A 17,846-nucleotide genomic window follows, 5' to 3' on the forward strand; every position below is an offset into this window, starting at 1 on the left:
TCCCACTCTGATTTCAAATTATACCACAATGCATTTTCGCTGAAAAGCTGTGAGCATAAAACTTGTAGGAAATTAAGTTGTCACATTGAATAAAGAAATTGTGGTTTTAGCATTAATTCTGTTCCACATTGGCACTTGGATGAAATATTGAATAATTGCACTACCTTGCACAGAAGTATACTATATGAGCGAGCAAGGCATTCAAGTTCAAATCCTGCAAAATTCTCTCCGGTTACACCTTGTACTTCAGTTGGACTCCATGTCTTCTCGTGGACCAGCATATATGTACAGTCCGATCAGGTATACCATATGCCAGGCTGCTCTGAAGGAATTCCCATAGTAGCAAGTTCCCTGATGGCAATGGTCTTGTAAGCAAAGGTTTGGCCATCACAAAACTATAACAGAGTCACTGCTAGGTCAGAATCTGGTGTACCTAATTTCTGACTTTCCTGATGTACTCATGTTTGCATCGCAGTGGGAATAAGCTGAAATGCAGAGAATTTTTATAACCCCAACTTTATTGCTTGCTCTCAATCAGCCTTCAGTCTTTATAATGCAGCAACAACATACTCTTCATAGAGTTCCTTTCAATCAAAAAAATATGTTTTACAGGAAGAACAAACAAGAAATTGGAGAAGTGACTATAGATATTAGAAAATTGTTTAGAACAAAACAAATTAAGGATACCATTTGATTGAATTGGTGCTGCAGTCAGGCAATATATGTTTTTGCCATCTGCTTAGGGTATAACTGCAAAACCCCTGACACTGGACTAATTACCACAATAAAGACGATTGGCAGTTTGAGAACCAAACAACAACAACTTGCCTTGATATAGTCCCTTTAACATTCCAAGTAGCTCAGCTGGAAATTTGTAATTGGATGTTTCAGAAAATGCAACAACTTAAAGGAATTAAAATGGGTGAAATGTGTCTTATTTTCCAGAGTTGAAGAAATGGCAATGCAGTTGAAAGAAGTAAATGAAAAAGTGCATTACGTCAAGGAATCTTTGCACAGTTTGGACAGCCAACTTGGGCATCTGCAGGATCTCTCAGCCTTGACTGTGGACACCCTAAAGGTTATCTCTGCTGTGGATAGTTTAAAAGTGGACGATGCATTCTTAGGGAACAACACAGAAAGCAATGACTTTCGAAAGCTGCCCCACAGCTGGAGCAATGTGATCCACCTGAATCCCTTGGACAGTTTTTCTGCTGAAACAAAGCAAAATTATTATAGCACTCCACCTTCATTACTTCGGAACTTAACAAACGGCCGCAAGCCTTCAATATGTTATCACAATTCAAACATTGTAGCTGAATCACCTAAATTGGAAAAGAAGAATGAGAATAAACACGAGTTATTTGCTAACCGAACATGTCTTATGCAAAAAGGGTTGGAAGGCGATAAAGTCATGTCAGAGATGTTATCTGAGCCCACATCACCTCATAAATATGGACAGTTATTCCTAGTCCCCTCACCCCTTGAAAGTCCTAAGTGTATAGAACGCCGTTTTAACTTGTCACTGCCAAGCACTCCAACATTGACTGATTTAAACTCAGTTGTTCGGAAGCGAGAGAAAAGCCCTTGCCGCACACCAGTACAACACAGCTTTCAAAGGATGCCCACTGAGCAGAATAAGGCAGAAGATGATGGTAAACATTGGGATGTTATTCATATGCCACCTGCTACGACTGATGGGAGATTAGATGAACTTTCGTTGAACCTGCTAGCCTCTCCTATTGTTATTGATGCTTCCCTGTTATCAGGCAATCACAGTGAGGAGCTTGAAGGTGGTTATGTCAACTGGGCATTCAATGAAGATGATGAGCCAGGGATCTTCAGTGCCAGTTTGGAGAATCAAAATAAAAAATGTGTGCATTCTTTATTCAATACTGACTGTACCTGTAGGGATGATGGATCATACCACTCCCGGGTCAGAAAGTCTCATTCCTTTTCATGCAGCTCGGACAGATGTGGACTTACCAGTGCCGACTTTGACTGTCTTTCCAAGCAAAAGTATAACAGCATTTCCTACTGGATAAATCCACTGAGAAGGAACAGTTCAACTTCCCGAAGAAACAGCTTCAGGTTCGGGATTCAAAAGGAAGAAAATCTCTGGAGCAGAAGCAAATTAAAAGGTTTTTTTAGATTATATTTTGCAATATTACTAATGGGAAAATGCCTATAACCTCAAGAAGCCATAAGCTAAATTAAATAGTGATTTCTGAACAATTTGCGTCCTATATATGTCAATCCATATTGCAAACAATGCTTTAATTGAACATTTTAATGGGGAGTGCAGGTATGTGGCCTTGTGATGGGAATTGGGCCACTTAGGGCTGGATTCTCCATTTGAGACACAATTGCTGATGATGCTGGGTGTTCCACGGTCCCGATGTGGCGACTGTCGGAGCCAGTCAGGACATGCTATGGACCAGCGCTCGTGCCATGTAGAACTAGTGCAATTCCAACGCACAGCCGCTAAAGGAATGGCACTCAAGAGCCTTATAAGCTGTAGCTGCATATAAGCACTGCCCTCCCTACACGCTCTCATTCCAGCCAAGAAGATGGCACCCCTGAAAGCAGCTCTGAGATTTGCGGATCCGCTATCGTCAACTGGGCCTGTGTGGAGGTGGCAGAGGCCGTGAGCTCCGTGGGTCCCAACGCGAGGACCGGACAGCAGTGCAGAAAGAAACTGCATGATCTCCTCAGGGCAACTCGGTTGAGCCACCGGTTCCGTGCCCCAGGCACCTCGCCCGTTTCACACTCCCTTAAACCCATCCAGCCACCTCGAGGGCAGCTGAACCCCACCAACCAGCAGTCTGCCCGCACCACACTCTGTACCACATACCAACACTCATACCGCCTGCCATAGCTTGGTGTCCTGCACACACAGGCCACCAGCTGCAGAACCCTGTGCTGTCCACGTCCGGGTGTCTCACACTGTGCATTATCTATCCCCCCAGGAAAAGGCGGCCCACAACCGCTGGGAATGGGAGAAGGCCGGAGTGGCCCACCAGACCTGCATCCCTCACTGTCGCGGAACAGAGGTTGATGGACTTGGTCGGCGGGGTGGGAGATTGGGCACGGAGGTGGAGGTCAGCATCAGACAACCAAGCCCTTTGTGGTGCAATGTCCCTGTGGCATGGAGTCACCCCTCCCCTCCACCACGCCGACCAGCGATCTCACCGTGCGTCTTGTCTTGTATCTTGCAGGCTCACCTCCTGCTGGTGTCCCTCGACCGCCTTCCGCAAATCTGCGGCTCACCTGGTGATAAGGCAGGATCATCCGGGGTCCCTAACACCCTACTGCAACTTCACAACACCCTGAAGTACATGTCCGGGGACGACACCGACTTCTTGTCATTGCCAACACCGATATCCTCCACCAAGCCACAGATACTCACCTCGGTTGGGCACTTTAGTGAAGAGGCACCTGGTGCGCACGACAGAAATGCTCCGGTACATCAGGTGGAGGTAGGGACCCACAAGGGGGGTTGACGGTCGGAGGGCTACTCAAACCCAGGGACTAGCTTCTGTCCAGAGAGGTTTAGCACTTCTGGAAGGGCAGTCCCGTCAAGTTGGAGATGCAGGCGCAGAGCTGGGGACTACATGACGGGATGTAGGCAACCATCCAGCTATTGCAAATGCACTTGGAGGAGTCCCAACTGTGAGGTTTGGCTGGACGGTTGAGATGCCACAGGTCAGACCTCCTAGTCGGCAAATCTGGGTCCGATCAGGTTTCCCCAGCGTGACAGCCCTGGCACGCACATCGTGTGGCCTCCTGTGTCTGCCCAGGCCCCAAGTCCTACCCATCCTGGCTCTCCTCCGCATCCTCCTTCTCCGGATGAGGCCTGTTGTTCTTCCCCCTCCTCCAGCATGTCGTCCCTCTGCTGCACAATGTTGTGCATAACGGAGCAGGCCAACAGATGCAGGGATCCCTCTGGGGCTATACTGGGAGGGCCCCAACAGAGCGGTCCAGGCACTTGCATCAATGATGCCCCGGTCGCTGCATGGGCATCATTGTAATAGTTCTCCCCATCGGTCTGGGGCCTCCGGATGGGTGTCATCAGCCATAGTGGGTAATCCCTGTCGCCCAAGAACCAACACCTCACCCCAGGGTGTGCGTTGAAAGTGTCGGGCACCGACGAGTGTGCCAGGATGAAAACGTTGTGCACACTGCCGGGATCCCGGGCGCAGACATGCACAATGTGCAGCCGGTGGTCACACATCAACTGCACATTCATCGAGTGGAAACTCTAACTATTGATGAAGGGTGCCCCCTCGTGCCGGTATTTGTAGGGAGACATGTCGCATCTATCACCGCCCTGTACCTGGGGTATGCCTGCGATTGCGGTGAATCCCGCTGCCCGGGCAATCTGGTGGGCTTATCCAGACTGAAGTTGATATATTGTGCCGATTGGGCATATAGGGCATCCGTAACAGTGTGGATGCACGTGTAAACGGACGTCTGCGAGATCCCAGATAGGTCCCCACCCGGCGCCTGGAAAGACGCCGTGGAAAAATAGTTCAGGGCGACCATCATCATGACGGCCACCAGGAGGGGCTGTCCTCCTATATAGCCCTGTGATTCCAGGTGCGCCATCATTTGGCACAGATGACGCATGGTCTCCCTACTTATCCGAAGTGTCCGGCACGGCCTGGAAGGACAGCCACTGCCGATTAGACACGAGCCTGATGCGACGCCTCCTTCCAACCTCCTTGGTCGGTTGGATGCCCAGCTCTCCAGGCTCACCGCCTGGGCTCTGTTCCTCTAGGGGAACCTTCTGTTGTGCAGGGTCCTCCCTGAGCAGCTCCTGCTCAAGGAGCCTCATTGCGTTTGCAAGGGCCGCTGCAGCTCAGCAGATACCAACCATTCCTGACTTGAGTCCGAAATCCATTGCCTGCAGGGGATAAAGGGCAGACATGTAAGCATACTACGTACTCCCGTTTCCATCCAGGTCCAAGGGGCTATACGGTTGCCCGGGCCTGCACTGCAGTCCCTGCATGTCCCCTCCCACTTCCACTCCCACCCCGGCCCTTACTCGGTACTCTGCCTCCCGCACTGCGCCCCTTTAGTGCCAGGCATCAGGGGGGCCTCTAACCCCGCCACCTGTCACTGCTAACAGGGATACCAGTGGCTGGCCCTACCCATGGCAGTGGCTGGTGCTACCCATGGCAGTGATATACTCTGTGGCTCCTTCCTGCCTTCTCCTGTGGGGTCTACGGAGGATGTCCTTTTTGTGTGAGCTGTGTGCTACCCCGCCAGCAGGGGTTGTATGGTGGTATGCATGCGGGCAAGGCCAATGGATGTGGCTGGGTGAGGGGGGTAGGCACTCATTGGACATGTAGCTGCGGTGTGCTATGGACCCTTCTTGTGACACACAACTTATGCCGAGGAGAGGATGGGTGGGAGCAGGAGCACAGTGGAGAGGCGTGGTTTGGTAATGGCTGGCGGTCATGCAAGGTTGGCTAGCCAATAGTGCCACTGGTGGGGCATCCGCGCAGGGGGAGGGTGGTAGTGTGCCAGGGTGGTTGGCAAAGGCCACGGTTCATGCTTCTGCTGTTCGGGTACACTCTCGTCTTCCCCTGCTCTCTCTCAGCGGGGCAGTGCCTCAAATGGGTGCACTGAAGAGTGCCTGACCTGGTGGACCACTGGTTGCACTGGACTATGCCCTACCCATTGATGGGAAGGCTGGGGTCTGAGGGATCATAGGGGGTGGCCTGTCTGAGGGGAGGGGGGGGGAGGGGAGGGGAGGATGGAGGGGGAAGAGGTAGGGGAGGAGGGAGGGGAGAGGAGGGGGGTACCCATAGGGAGGGTGGTGTTCTGCCGATTTACGGGTCACAGTGGTCAGTTGGTGGACCACGCAGCCAGGTGGCTGCCTTGCAGGCCATGGTAATGTCGATCTGTGCCCGGATACCCCAGTCCAATGGCCCGTCTCCTGGCCGCTCCCGCTACTCCACCTCCCCAGCCCTGGTAGATACCCCCAGCCAGGGGCACAACTGTCGGCCCAGTGTTGTGCCTTTGGAAAGTTTTCTTACCTCCTGTCCCTTTACTGCCATGACGCCCAATCCCCATTTTTAAATACCACAAGTTAACTGCGATGGCGTCAATTCCGCCTGGAGAAGGTGGAGAATCGCGGGAGGCCGGAAACTACTGGGTTGCGCCAATTAATGACATGACTTGCTGGACCCCCATTGGTCGGAAGCATCTGACTAGTGTGATTTTTGTACTGGTTAAGGCATGCAGACTAGTGTTGGACCTGCCGACCACGGAAACAGATTGGAGGCAGGGATTGTTGCATGATGAGGCAGGCTAGTTAAAAGGCCACCTCAGTTCTCTGGGACTTTTCCCCAGTTTTTTAATTACATTTTACATCTAGATTCACCCCTCTCACTCCATTAACTCCGATCCGCTCCCCATGCCCACTTTGCCAAATCATGCCCCCCCCCCCCCCCCCAGCACCTTATAACCCTTGTGCCAACTCATGCCACATGCCAATCCATCAACCAACCTTGACCATTGTATTAAGTCCATGGACGCAGATGTCCCTTCACCAGAATCCCTTTTATTAACAAAACCAACAGCAGTAAGACCATGTACACTCAACTTGCTGTCTACACTGGGAGTTCTGAGGATCTGACACTCCCTGTTCTATACAGAGAAGAAGTTCCCTAATGGGCCCACTAATCAGGGAACTCATATTCCAATTGACCAATCTCAAAGACCTGGTCTAAGTCGTTACAGCCATTATACTCTCCATACCAGCTCACCCAATATCCACCATGGGTAGATATTAGGAGCCAAGTTAAGATGAAATAAAATAAAGTTTTAAAAATAATACAGCCTTCACTATATTACAAAAAAATCCCATTTATGAAAGCCTATTAAAACCTTAGTCTCAAGTGTTTAATCTCTTATAAAGACAATCAAAAACAGCTAATCCTTTAATAGCCTCTTTGTACTGTTATCACACTGTGATAACCCCCTATGAGATAATTATACCGTTGGAAATCAGCTAAGGGAATTGTCAACAAACAGCTATTGAAGCTACTAGAACAATAATATTTTAACTCTCACTGATATTAGCAGCCTGTTTTTATCCACTTTTAAAGGGCTGGGACTAACTACTTATCATGCGGTATATTGACCTGATCCATCTTTCAAGGGTCTTTCCGTCTACTCCATAAATTTGTTACTCCCAAACTGCAATAGCCAAAATGATATCTGTTTGAGCTCAGTACTGAATTCAAATGGCACTGTTGAGTTTGGGTTTCCTTCACAACCCACCCCTTTTCCCTACCTGCAAAAATTGGAAATGTCTGAAACGAGGGTGGCACTTCCAAGTCTGGACCCGAAGCAATCTTTCAGCAATCCCCTGCCAGAATGGCCTCAGCTTTGGACAAGCCTAAAACATGTGGACATGGTTCGCGGGCCTTCTACCCCTAAAAAAATCTGCTCATTCTGGCCACTGTCATATGTGCCCTTTGAACCACTTTGAAATGAATAAGGCTACGTCTAGCACACAAAAATGATGTGTTCACTCTCTCCAGAGCCTCCACCTCCCTCCCCAGCTCTTCCTCCCACTTCCGTTTAACTTCTCCTATCAGGGCTCCCTCCCAATCCATCAATTCCTTATAAATCTCCAACACCCTACCCTCGCCAACTCCCGTTTCCGGCACCACCTTGCCCTGCAGCCCCAGGGGCAGCAGATCGGGAAAGGATGGCACCTGCTTCCCAGCATAATCCCCTACCTGTAAGTACTGGAACCCATTCCTGCTGGGAAGCTCATACTCCTCTTCCCCTATGATCTAAAATCTGTCCTCCCACAAATAGGTCCCCAAACCGCATGATCCCGCCGTCCACCACCTCCGGAACCCCCCCCCCCCCCCCCCCCCCCCCCGTGCAAATCTACGATCCCCACAAATCGGTGCCCAGACCGAGGCACCATCCAACCCCAGGTGCTGCTGCTAGTGTCCCCACACCACCACTGGGCTCATGGAGTACCTGGCCGGCAAGAACGGCAGAGGCGCTGTCAACAGTGGCCCTAAACTAGTGCCCTTACAAGAAGCTGCCTCCAACTGCTCCCATACCGACCCCTCCCCTGCTACCCACTTACTAACAATGGCTATTTTGGCTGCCCAGTAATAGTTCATTAAATTTGGCAAGGCCAGCCTATCTCCACCGTGTCCCCTTTCCAGGAGCACTTTCATCCGTGGGGATTTCGCCGCCTACACAAACCCCAAAATTAGGGAATTAATTTTCCTCAGAAAGGCCTTCGGATTAAAAATTGGAAGGTTCTGAAAAAGAAATAAAAACCTCAGGAGCCCATTTTCGCGGTCTGCACCCGCCATAGTGGGAGCACGTCCCATCTCTTAAAATCCCCCTTCACCTGCTCTACCAACAGCACCAAATACAATTTGTGTAGTTGTTCCCATCCCCACGCCACCTGGATGCCTAGGAATTTAAAGTTTGTCCTCACCACTTTAAACACGAGCTCACCCAGCCTCCCCTCCTGTCCTCTTGCTTGAATCGGGAAGACCTCACTCTTCACCATGTTTAACCTATACCCAGAAAACCAGCCAAATTCTTCTACGATCCTCGTGATCCCTTGATGCCTCCTAATGGGTCCAAAATGTAAAGCAACAGATCATCTGCATATAGCAAAACCCTATGCTCAACCCCCTCCCCCGCACTATCCCTTTCCAACTCCTTGACGCTGTAAGCACCATGGCCAATGGCTTTATCGCCAAGGCAAAAAGCAACGGGGAGAATGGGCATCCCTGCCTTGTCCCACGATGCAATCCAAAATACCCCAAACTCACCCGATTCATCCTAACACTCGATACCGGTGCCTTATATAACAATCGGACCCAATCCACAAACCTCTTCCCAAACCCGAACCGTCCTAATACTTCCCACAGATATTCCCATTCTACCCGATCAAAGGCCTTCTCCGTGTCCAGAGCAACCGTCACCTACACCTCTTGTCCCTCCGGGGTCATCATTTTCACATTCATAGAACATAGAACATACAATGGAGAAGGAGGCCATTCCTTCTGCATCGAGTCTGCACCGACCCACTTTAAGCCCCTCATATCCACCCTATCCCCGTAACCCAATAATCCCTCCTAGCCTTTTAGGACACTAAGGGCAATTTAGCATGTCCAATCCACCTAACCTGCACGTCTTTGGAAAGTGGGAGGAAACCGGAGCACCCGGAGGAAACACACGCAGACATGGGGAGATTGTGTAGACTCCACACAGACTTCCCCTAGCAGGGAATCGAACTTGGGACCCTGGCGCTGTCAAGCCAAAGTGATAACTATGTGCTACCGTGCTGCCCAATAAAAGGATGCCGCTCATGTACCTCCTCATCTGCGAGCAACCCCACGTCTAATCTCCAATGCAGGCACTGGGCACCCCCCCCCCCCCCCCCAGTGCGAGTCCAGGTCTGGGATCTTTCCCAACACCCGTCTCATGAATTCAACATCGTCCCAATTTGGGGAAGACACATTCACCAGGACCGCTGGCATCCCCTCCAATTTCCCACTCACCATGGCTCTGCTACTATATTCCCCACCTCAAACACTACCCACTTATTTAAAAAAAAAATTAAAATTAATTTTAGAGTACTCAATTAATTTTTTCCAATTAAGGGGCAATTTAATGTGGCCAATCCACCTACCTTGCACATTGTTCAGCTGTGGGGGCGAAACCCATGCAAACATGGGGAGAATGTGCAAACTCCACATGGACAGTGACGCAGAGCGGGGATCGAGCCTGGGACCTCGGCACCATGAGGTTGCAATGCTAACCACTGTGCCACCATGCGGCCCTCCCACTTATTTATCAGCATCATACCCCCTGCATCTTTATATCCAACCCTGAGTGGAAAATCTCCCCTACCCACTCCTTCCTCAGCCTAGTCTGGTCCCCAATCTTCAAATGTGTTTCCTGTAGAAATGCCACATCTGCCTTTAAGCTCCTCGGGTGTATGAACCGGCCCATTTAGCCCTCTCACGTTCCATGTGACCAACCAGGTCACCCCCCCCCCCCCCCCCCCACCCCCCTCCGCCCCGTCACCGATCAATCATAACCCATCTTGGGCCAGTCTCCGGCTCGCGTCCCGCAACCTGCCAGGCCCGCCTTCGGATGCCAACGCTCTCTTTATTGCCCATCAACCACCCCACCCCTGTCAGCAGTCCCTCCCCCCTAAACTAAACAACAACCCCATCCCCTTCTAAAACTCCAACCACATATTCACCACCCAATGCGTTCCTGTGAACTAACATGCCCAACTAGTCTGGCAGCCCCTGCTCATGGTGTCAAACATCCTACACTCCACTGATTCCCCTCCCCCCTCTCACACACTGCCATATGCAAATACCAATGACAATTCTTGCCCTCCGCAGATCTCCGACCTCCTACCAAGAGCCCCACAAAAAAAACTAAACATCCCCTGAGAGAAGAGAGGTTCTCACCCAAGAAAGAGCACAGAGCAATACAGCAAATAGAGGGGCAGGGAGAACCAACACCACCTCACACTTCCTTCAAAGTTCACCATCCTCCCTCTCCTGCCAGTTCACTGTGTCTCAAAATCTCCATTGCCTCCTCCTGTGTTCCAAAATAATACTTGCGGCTGTTGTGTGTCACCTCAAGGTAGGCTGGGAACAGCATCCCGAACTTCAACCCTTCTTAAAGAGGGCAGGCTTGATCTGGTTAAATCCAGCTCTCCTCTTTCCCATTTCGCATCCTGGTCCTGATATACCCGAGCTCGTTACATTCCCAGGCACATCTCCTCATATGCCTGGCACCACTGCAAGATCCTCTCTTTATCCAAAAATCGGTGTCGCCTCACCACCATCGACCTTGGCAGTTCGTTCACCTGGTTTTCCTCAACATCCCAATTTTGGATGCCAACGAGGTAAGCTGCTCCTCGTGGTCCTTCACCACCTCCTCCACCTTCTGGATCGCTTGGTTCTGGGTCTCCAGCCTCAGCTGCACACAGTCGATCCCCGCTTTCAGCGGGTCTACCACCATAGCCAGGTCCTCCTGAGCCTCCCCCCTCTGTTGGCTGAACGTTTTGTTCAGAAAGTCCACCAACTGCCCCATCGACTATGGGCTGGTAGGGCCAAACCCTTAATCTCCGCCATCCTTGCCTGTATCACATGAAGAGTTTCTTATTCCTGCAGCTCCTTCCTTGTAGACCCACTTCTGCTCCGTGGATCCATCCACCGACCTCACCAGTGGAGTATAACTTCCCTCCACCACCTCTGCACCTTTTATCTCCAAATCATCCACCTGAAAACCAGGGGAAAGTTCCAAAAAAACTGCGTCAAGCGGGAGTTGCTAAATGTGCAACAACTCACACCATCGCCGCCACCGGAAGTGAATGGTGAGAATATTGGCCTAAAAACAGAAAGCGCTGGGAAATGTCTACGGATCTGGCTGCACCTGTGGAGAGAGAAACAGAGTTAACGTTTTGACTCCAATATGACTCCTCTTCAGTTCGGATATTAGGGGCTGGATTCTCCATTATTGGGACCCCACGCCAGCGTCAAATCCGTGGAGTTTCACTCCTGAAAATGCTGGAAAAAAGGGATTCAGATTCATAGCCCCGCATGGCGCTAGCAGGGACCTGGAGTAAATCTCGCAGCTTTTGCTGCAGATACGGGCTCCCGCATCTCTGGGTCAGAGGCCGCGCGTTGCGCACGGCGGCGGCCTCCAGCGGCCACCCTGTGCTCCATGGCGGATTCGGACCGCGGAGCCAGACCCAAGAAAGAGACCCCCGATCGGCCGCGCACCCGACCCTTAAACCCCGCACAATCATTCCCCGGCCGCCTAAAAGGACCCCCCTGACCTCCGATCAGCCTGCCCCCGACTAGGGCGGCCGCGGACGAAGCCCGCAGCCGCTGCGCGAGTATCCCGACTGGCAATATCAGGTTAGTTCCACGCCGTCGCGAACACGGCCGGTCGGGGGCGGGGAATGTCGGAGCGGGCCTCTGGCAATGGCCTCCGGCGGCGCGGCGTACTCCCCGGTGATGCCGCTTTTCAGTGCCCGGACAATCGCTGAAATGGCGCCGGGCCCATTTTCGGCGTACAAACGCGATTCTCCACCCCGGTGCTGGCCATGATTTCGGCATCGGGGTGCGGAGAATCCAGTCCTCGGTTTGATATCCAAAACCTGGGTTAATAACCTTTGGGAATGAATTTAAATCTCACCATAACATTTGATGAATTTGAATTCAGTTTATAAAATTCATGGAATATAAAGCCAGTCAATAAAAGCTACAGGCTATTGGGTTATTGCAAGAGCATAAAGAGTTAACTAATGCCCTTTGGGAAACAATAGAAGCATTCTTTCCTTGTCTAGCCTTTAATCTCAAGGTGGTTGACTCTTGGCTACCCTCTCAAGTGGCCGAACAAACCACTTAATTATTCGGGATGGGCAATAAAATATTGGCCATGTCAGTATCAGTCCCTAAATTATTTTTTTAAAACCTAGAAATTTGGCTCTGTAGCAGCTGAGTTTTGAGTGCGACAGGTGCTGTTTTGTATCCAATATGATATTCCCACTGTGTTCACAATCCTGGTGGAAGCCCCACCAGATCCCATATTAGTAAAGGCAATATTAGTAATATTAGTAAAGGTAGAAGAAAAGGTGTCCTTTACCTACAACAAAAGCAGGCATTAGGCCATTAAAATATGTAGTTAAAGGGCCGAATTGCTGCTTCTGTTCCCTCCTGAAACTTTGATTAAGCTGGGAAGCAGAAAGCACCACTGTTGATTGCCTCTGGGAAAACCAACACTAAACAGCATGGAATGAAGAAAGATAAGCACATACAATAATTATCACTAGTCCTAGTCCTGAGATCTCTGACCTAACTTTAACATCCTGGGAGTCCTAAGAGGCGGGATTCTCCGCCCCGCCACATTTCTGCCCTGACCGGCCGGCAGGCATCTCCATTACGCCAGCCGGTCAATGGGATTTCCCATTGTGGGGCAGCCCCACGCGATCGGGAAAGCCCCGGGTGCCGGCATAACGGAGAATCACCCCAGCGGAGAATCCCGGCCCATATCTCCCCCTGTCCCTGGCTTCCTATTCTCCACCCACCATCCCGACCACACTCCTGGACCTCCAACATTACTCCAGTTAACCCTGATTTTCTTTCCAAACCTCCAGGTCGTTGGCCGTGTGGCGTTTGCATATTCTCCCCATGTCTGCATGGGTCTCACCCGCACAGCCCAAAGCTGTGAAGTGTAGGTGGATTGGCCACGCTAAATTGTCCTTAATTGGAAAAAAAAGAATTGGGTACTTAAAATTGACACAAATAAATAAATAAAAAATAGAAATCTTGCCTCTGTTCAGTGGTTCATTATTTTCTGTTATTTGGATCTTTCGTTTATGCCCTACTTTGACATTGATGTTGTGTAACAGAGTTTAGTTGACTCACAAGTTCTCATTTTCTTAGTCTTTAATGTCTGCCTCCCTTTAGCCTTTAAAAAATCTTCACAGCTTTGCCACTCAATGAGGTCAAAAACAAAGGCACGCAATAGTCGGGTAACATCCTTCAGAGGACAAAAGAAATCTCCGAAGTTGCAAGTACCGGTGAGTAAGTCATATAAAAATGTATACTTTAGTGAGAACCAAAAAGGTAATGCAGCATATTTTAAACAGGACTGTTTATCTTTAGGCTGTATACAGGAATCCTTACCAGTATCACATATGGAGGTGTTATGTATAGCATCATTCATCGCTGTAGTTCACTCACACTATACACAAAACTGATCACGTCTTTTCTATTGGCCACCCACAAGATGGGACCTGGAGCTGGATGAACTTCGGATCATTCGGGAGGCGGAGGGGGTTATTGAGAGGAGTTATAGGGAGGTAGTCACACCTCAGGTAAAAGAAGAAGATAGAGGGGTTACCGTCAGGGGAACGAGAGGGAACCGGCAGGCAGTGCAGGGATCCCCTGTGGTCGTTCCCCTCAATAACAAGTATACCGTTTTGGATACTGTTGTGGGGGACGACTTACCAGGGGTAAGCAATGGGGCACAGGTCTCTGGCACAGAGTCTGTCCCTGTTGCTCAGAAGGGAAGGCAGAAGAGGAACAGAGCACTTGTCATTTGGGACTCCATAGTTAGAGGAACAGACAGGAGGTTCTGTGGGAACGAAAGAGACTCACGGTTGGTGTGTTGCCTCCCAGGTGCCAGGGTTCGTGATGTCTCTGATCATGTTTTTTGGATCCTTAAGGGGGAGGGGGAGCAGCCCCAAGTCGTGGTCCACATAGGTACCAATGACATAGGTAGGAAGAAAGATGGGGATTTGAGACAGAAATTCTGGGAGCTAGGGTGGAAGCTGAGAGCTAGAACAAACAGAGTTGTTATCTCTGGGTTGTTATCCGTGCCACGTGCTAGCGAAGTGAGAAATAAGGAGAGAGAGGAGTTGAACACGTGGCTACAGGGATGGTACAGGAGGGAGGGTTTTGGTTTCCTGGATAATTGGGGCTCATTCTGGGGTAGGTGGGACCTCTACAAACAGGATGGTCTTCACCTGAACCAGAGGGGTACCAATATCCTGTGGGGGAGATTTGCGAGTGCTCTTCGGGGGGGTTTAAACGAATTCAGCAGGGGGATGGGAACCTAAATTGTAGTCCCAGTGTACAGGATGTTGAGAGTAGTGAGGTCAGGGATAGGGTTAAAAGTTCGAAAGAGGGCACCGGCAAGCAAGATGCTGGTTTGAAGTGTGTCTACTTCAACGCCAGGAGCATCCGGAATAAGGTGGGTGAGCTTGCAGCATGGGTTGGTACCTGGGATCTCGATGTTGTGGCGGTTTCGGAGACATGGGTAGAGCAGGGACAGGAATGGTTGTTGCAGGTTCCAGGATTTAGATGTTTCTGTAAGAACAGAGAAGATGGTAAAAGAGGGGGGGGTGTGGCATTGTTAATCAAGGAAAGTATTACGGTGGCAGAATGGGCGTTTGAGGACTCGTCTACTGAGGTAGTATGGGCCAAGGTTAGGAACAGGAGAGGAGAGGTCACCCTGTTGGGAGTTGTCTATAGACCTCCGAATAGTTCCAGAGATGTGGAGGAAAGGATAGCAAAGATGATTCTCGACAGGAGCGAGAGTAACAGGGTAGAACATAGAACAGTACAGCACAGAACAGGCCCTTCGGCCCTCGATGTTGTGCCGAACAATGATCACCCTACTTAAACCCACGTAACCCGTATACCCATAACCCAACAATCCCCCCCATTAACCTTACACTACGGGCAATTTAGCATGGCCAATCCACCTAACCCGCACATCTTTGGACTGTGGGAGGAAACCGGAGCACCCGGAGGAAACCCACGCACACACGGGGAGGACGTGCAAACTCCACACAGACAGTGACCCAGCCGGGAATCGAACCTGGGACCCTGGAGCTGTGAAGCATTGATGCTAACCACCATGCTACCGTGAGGCCCCAAATAGTTGTTATTTAAAAAAAATTTTTTAAATAAATTTAGATTACCCAATTATTTTTCCAATTAAGGGGCAATTTAGCGTGGCCAATCCACCTACTCTGCACATTTTTGGGTTGTGGGGGTGAAACCCACGCAGACACGGGGAGAATGTGCAAACTCCACACGGACAGTGACCCAGAGCCAAGATCGAACCTGGGACCTCAGTGCCGTGAGGCAGCTGTGCTAACCACTAGGCCACCGTGCTGCCCACAGGGTAGTTGTTATGGGGGACTTTAATTTTCCAAATATTGACTGGAAATACTATAGTTCGAGTACTATAGATGGGTCAGTTTTTGTGCAGTGTGTGCAGGAGGGTTTTCTGACACAGTATGTAGACAGGCCAACAAGGGGCCATGCCACATTGGATTTGGAACTGGGAATGAACCCGGCCAGGTGTTAGATTTAGATGTAGGTGAGCACTTTGGTGATAGTGATCACAATTCGGTTATGTTTACTTTAGCGATGGGCAGGGATAGGTATATACCGCAAGGCAAGAATTATAGCTGGGGGAAAGGCAATATGATGCTATTCGGCAAGATTTAGGATGTATAGGATGGGGAAGGAAACTGCAGGGGATGGGTACAATCGAAATGTGGAGCATTTTCAAGGAACAGCTACTGAGTGTCCTTGATAAGTATGTACCTGTCAGGCAGGGAGGAAGTTGTCAAGCAAGGGAACCGTGGTTTACTAAGGAAGTTGAAGCACTTGTCAAGAGGAAGAAGAAGGCTTATGTTAGGATGAGACATGAAGGCTCAGTTAGGGCACTTGAGAGTTACAAGTTAGCCAGGAAGGACCTAAAGGGAGAGTTAAGAAGAGCGAGGAGAGGACACGAAAAGTCGTTGGTGGATAGGATCAAGGAAAACCCTAAGGCTTTCTATAGGTATATCAGGAACAAAAGAATGACTAGCGTAAGATTAGGGCCAATCAAGGATAGTAGTGGAAAGTTGTGTGTGGAATCAGAGGAGATAGGGGAAGCGTTAAATGGATATTTTTCGTCAGTGTTTACACTGGAGAAAGACAATGTTGTCGAGGAGAATACTCAGGTACAGTCGACCAGGCTAGATGGGATTGAGGTTCACAAGGAGGAGGTGTCAGCAGTTTTGGAAAGTGTAAAAATAGATAAGTCCCCTGGACCAGATGGGATTTATCCTAGGATTCTCTGGGAAGCCAGGGAGGAGATTGCAGAGCCTTTGTCCTTGATCTTTATGTCGTCTTTGTCGACAGGAATAGTGCCGGAAGACTGGAGGATAGCAAATGTTGTCCCCTTGTTCAAGAAGGGGAATAGAGACAACCCTGGTAATTATAGACCTGTGAGCCTTACTTCGGTTGTGGGTAAAATGTTGGAAAAGGTTATAAGAGATAGGGTTTATAATCATCTTGAAAAGAACAAGTTGATTAGCGATACTCAACACTGTTTTGTGAAGGGTAGGTCATGCCTCACAAACCTTATTGAGTTTTTTGAGAAGGTGACCAAACAGGTGGATGAGGGTAAAGCAGTTGATGTGGTGTATATGGATTTCAGTAAGGCGTTTGATAAGGTTCCCCACGGTAGGCTATTGCAGAAAATACGGAAGTATGGGATTGAAGGTGATTTAGCGGTTTGGATCAGTAATTGGCTAACTGAAAGAAGACAGAGGGTGGTGGTTGATGGCAAATGTTCATCCTGGAGTTCTGTTACTAGTGGTGTACCGCAAGGATCTATTTTGGGGCCACTGCTGTTTGTCATTTTTATAAATGACCTGGAAGAGGGTATAGAAGGATGGGTTAGTAAATTTGCAGATGACACGAAGGTTGGTGGAGTTGTGGATAGTGCTGAAGGATGTTATAGGTTACAGAGGGACATACATAAGCTGCAGAGCTGGGCTGAGAGGTGGCAGATTGAGTTTAATGCGGAAAAGTGTGAGGTGGTTCACTTTGGAAGGAGTAACAGGAATGCAGAGTACTGGGCTAATGGCAATATTCTTGGTAGTGTAGATGAACAGAGAGATCTCGGCATCCAGGTACATAAATCCCTGAAAGTTGCCACCCAGGTTAATAGGGCTGTTAAGAAGGCATATGGTGTGCTAGCCTTTATCAGTAGAGGAATTGAGTTTCGGAGCCACGAGGTCATGCTGCAGCTGTACAAAACTCTGGTGCGGCCGCACCTGGAGTACTGCGTGCAGTTCTGGTCACCACATTATAGGAAGGATGTGGAAGCTTTGGAAAGGGTTCAGAGGAGATTTACTAGGATGTTGCCTGGTATGGAGAGAAGGTCTTACGAGGAAAGGCTCAGGGACTTGAGGTTGTTTTCGTTACAGAGGAGAAGGCTGAGAGGTGACTTAATAGAGACATATA

General features: G+C 49.7%; 1 protein-coding gene across 1 annotated transcript in view; it reads left to right on the forward strand.

Moving 5' to 3' along the window:
• Nucleotides 1-17,846, forward strand: part of LOC119970397 (transient receptor potential cation channel subfamily M member 6-like) — a 282,278-nt gene that overhangs the window by 194,793 nt on the left and 69,639 nt on the right. The window contains exons 26-27 of the mRNA XM_038804950.1: nt 946-2,138; nt 13,500-13,612. Coding sequence (XP_038660878.1) covers nt 946-2,138; nt 13,500-13,612 — 1,306 coding nt within the window. The remainder of the gene's footprint in view (nt 1-945; nt 2,139-13,499; nt 13,613-17,846) is intronic.

The sequence above is a fragment of the Scyliorhinus canicula genome, chromosome 8, assembly GCF_902713615.1.
Source record: "Scyliorhinus canicula chromosome 8, sScyCan1.1, whole genome shotgun sequence".
NCBI classification, from domain to species: Eukaryota; Metazoa; Chordata; class Chondrichthyes; order Carcharhiniformes; family Scyliorhinidae; genus Scyliorhinus; species Scyliorhinus canicula.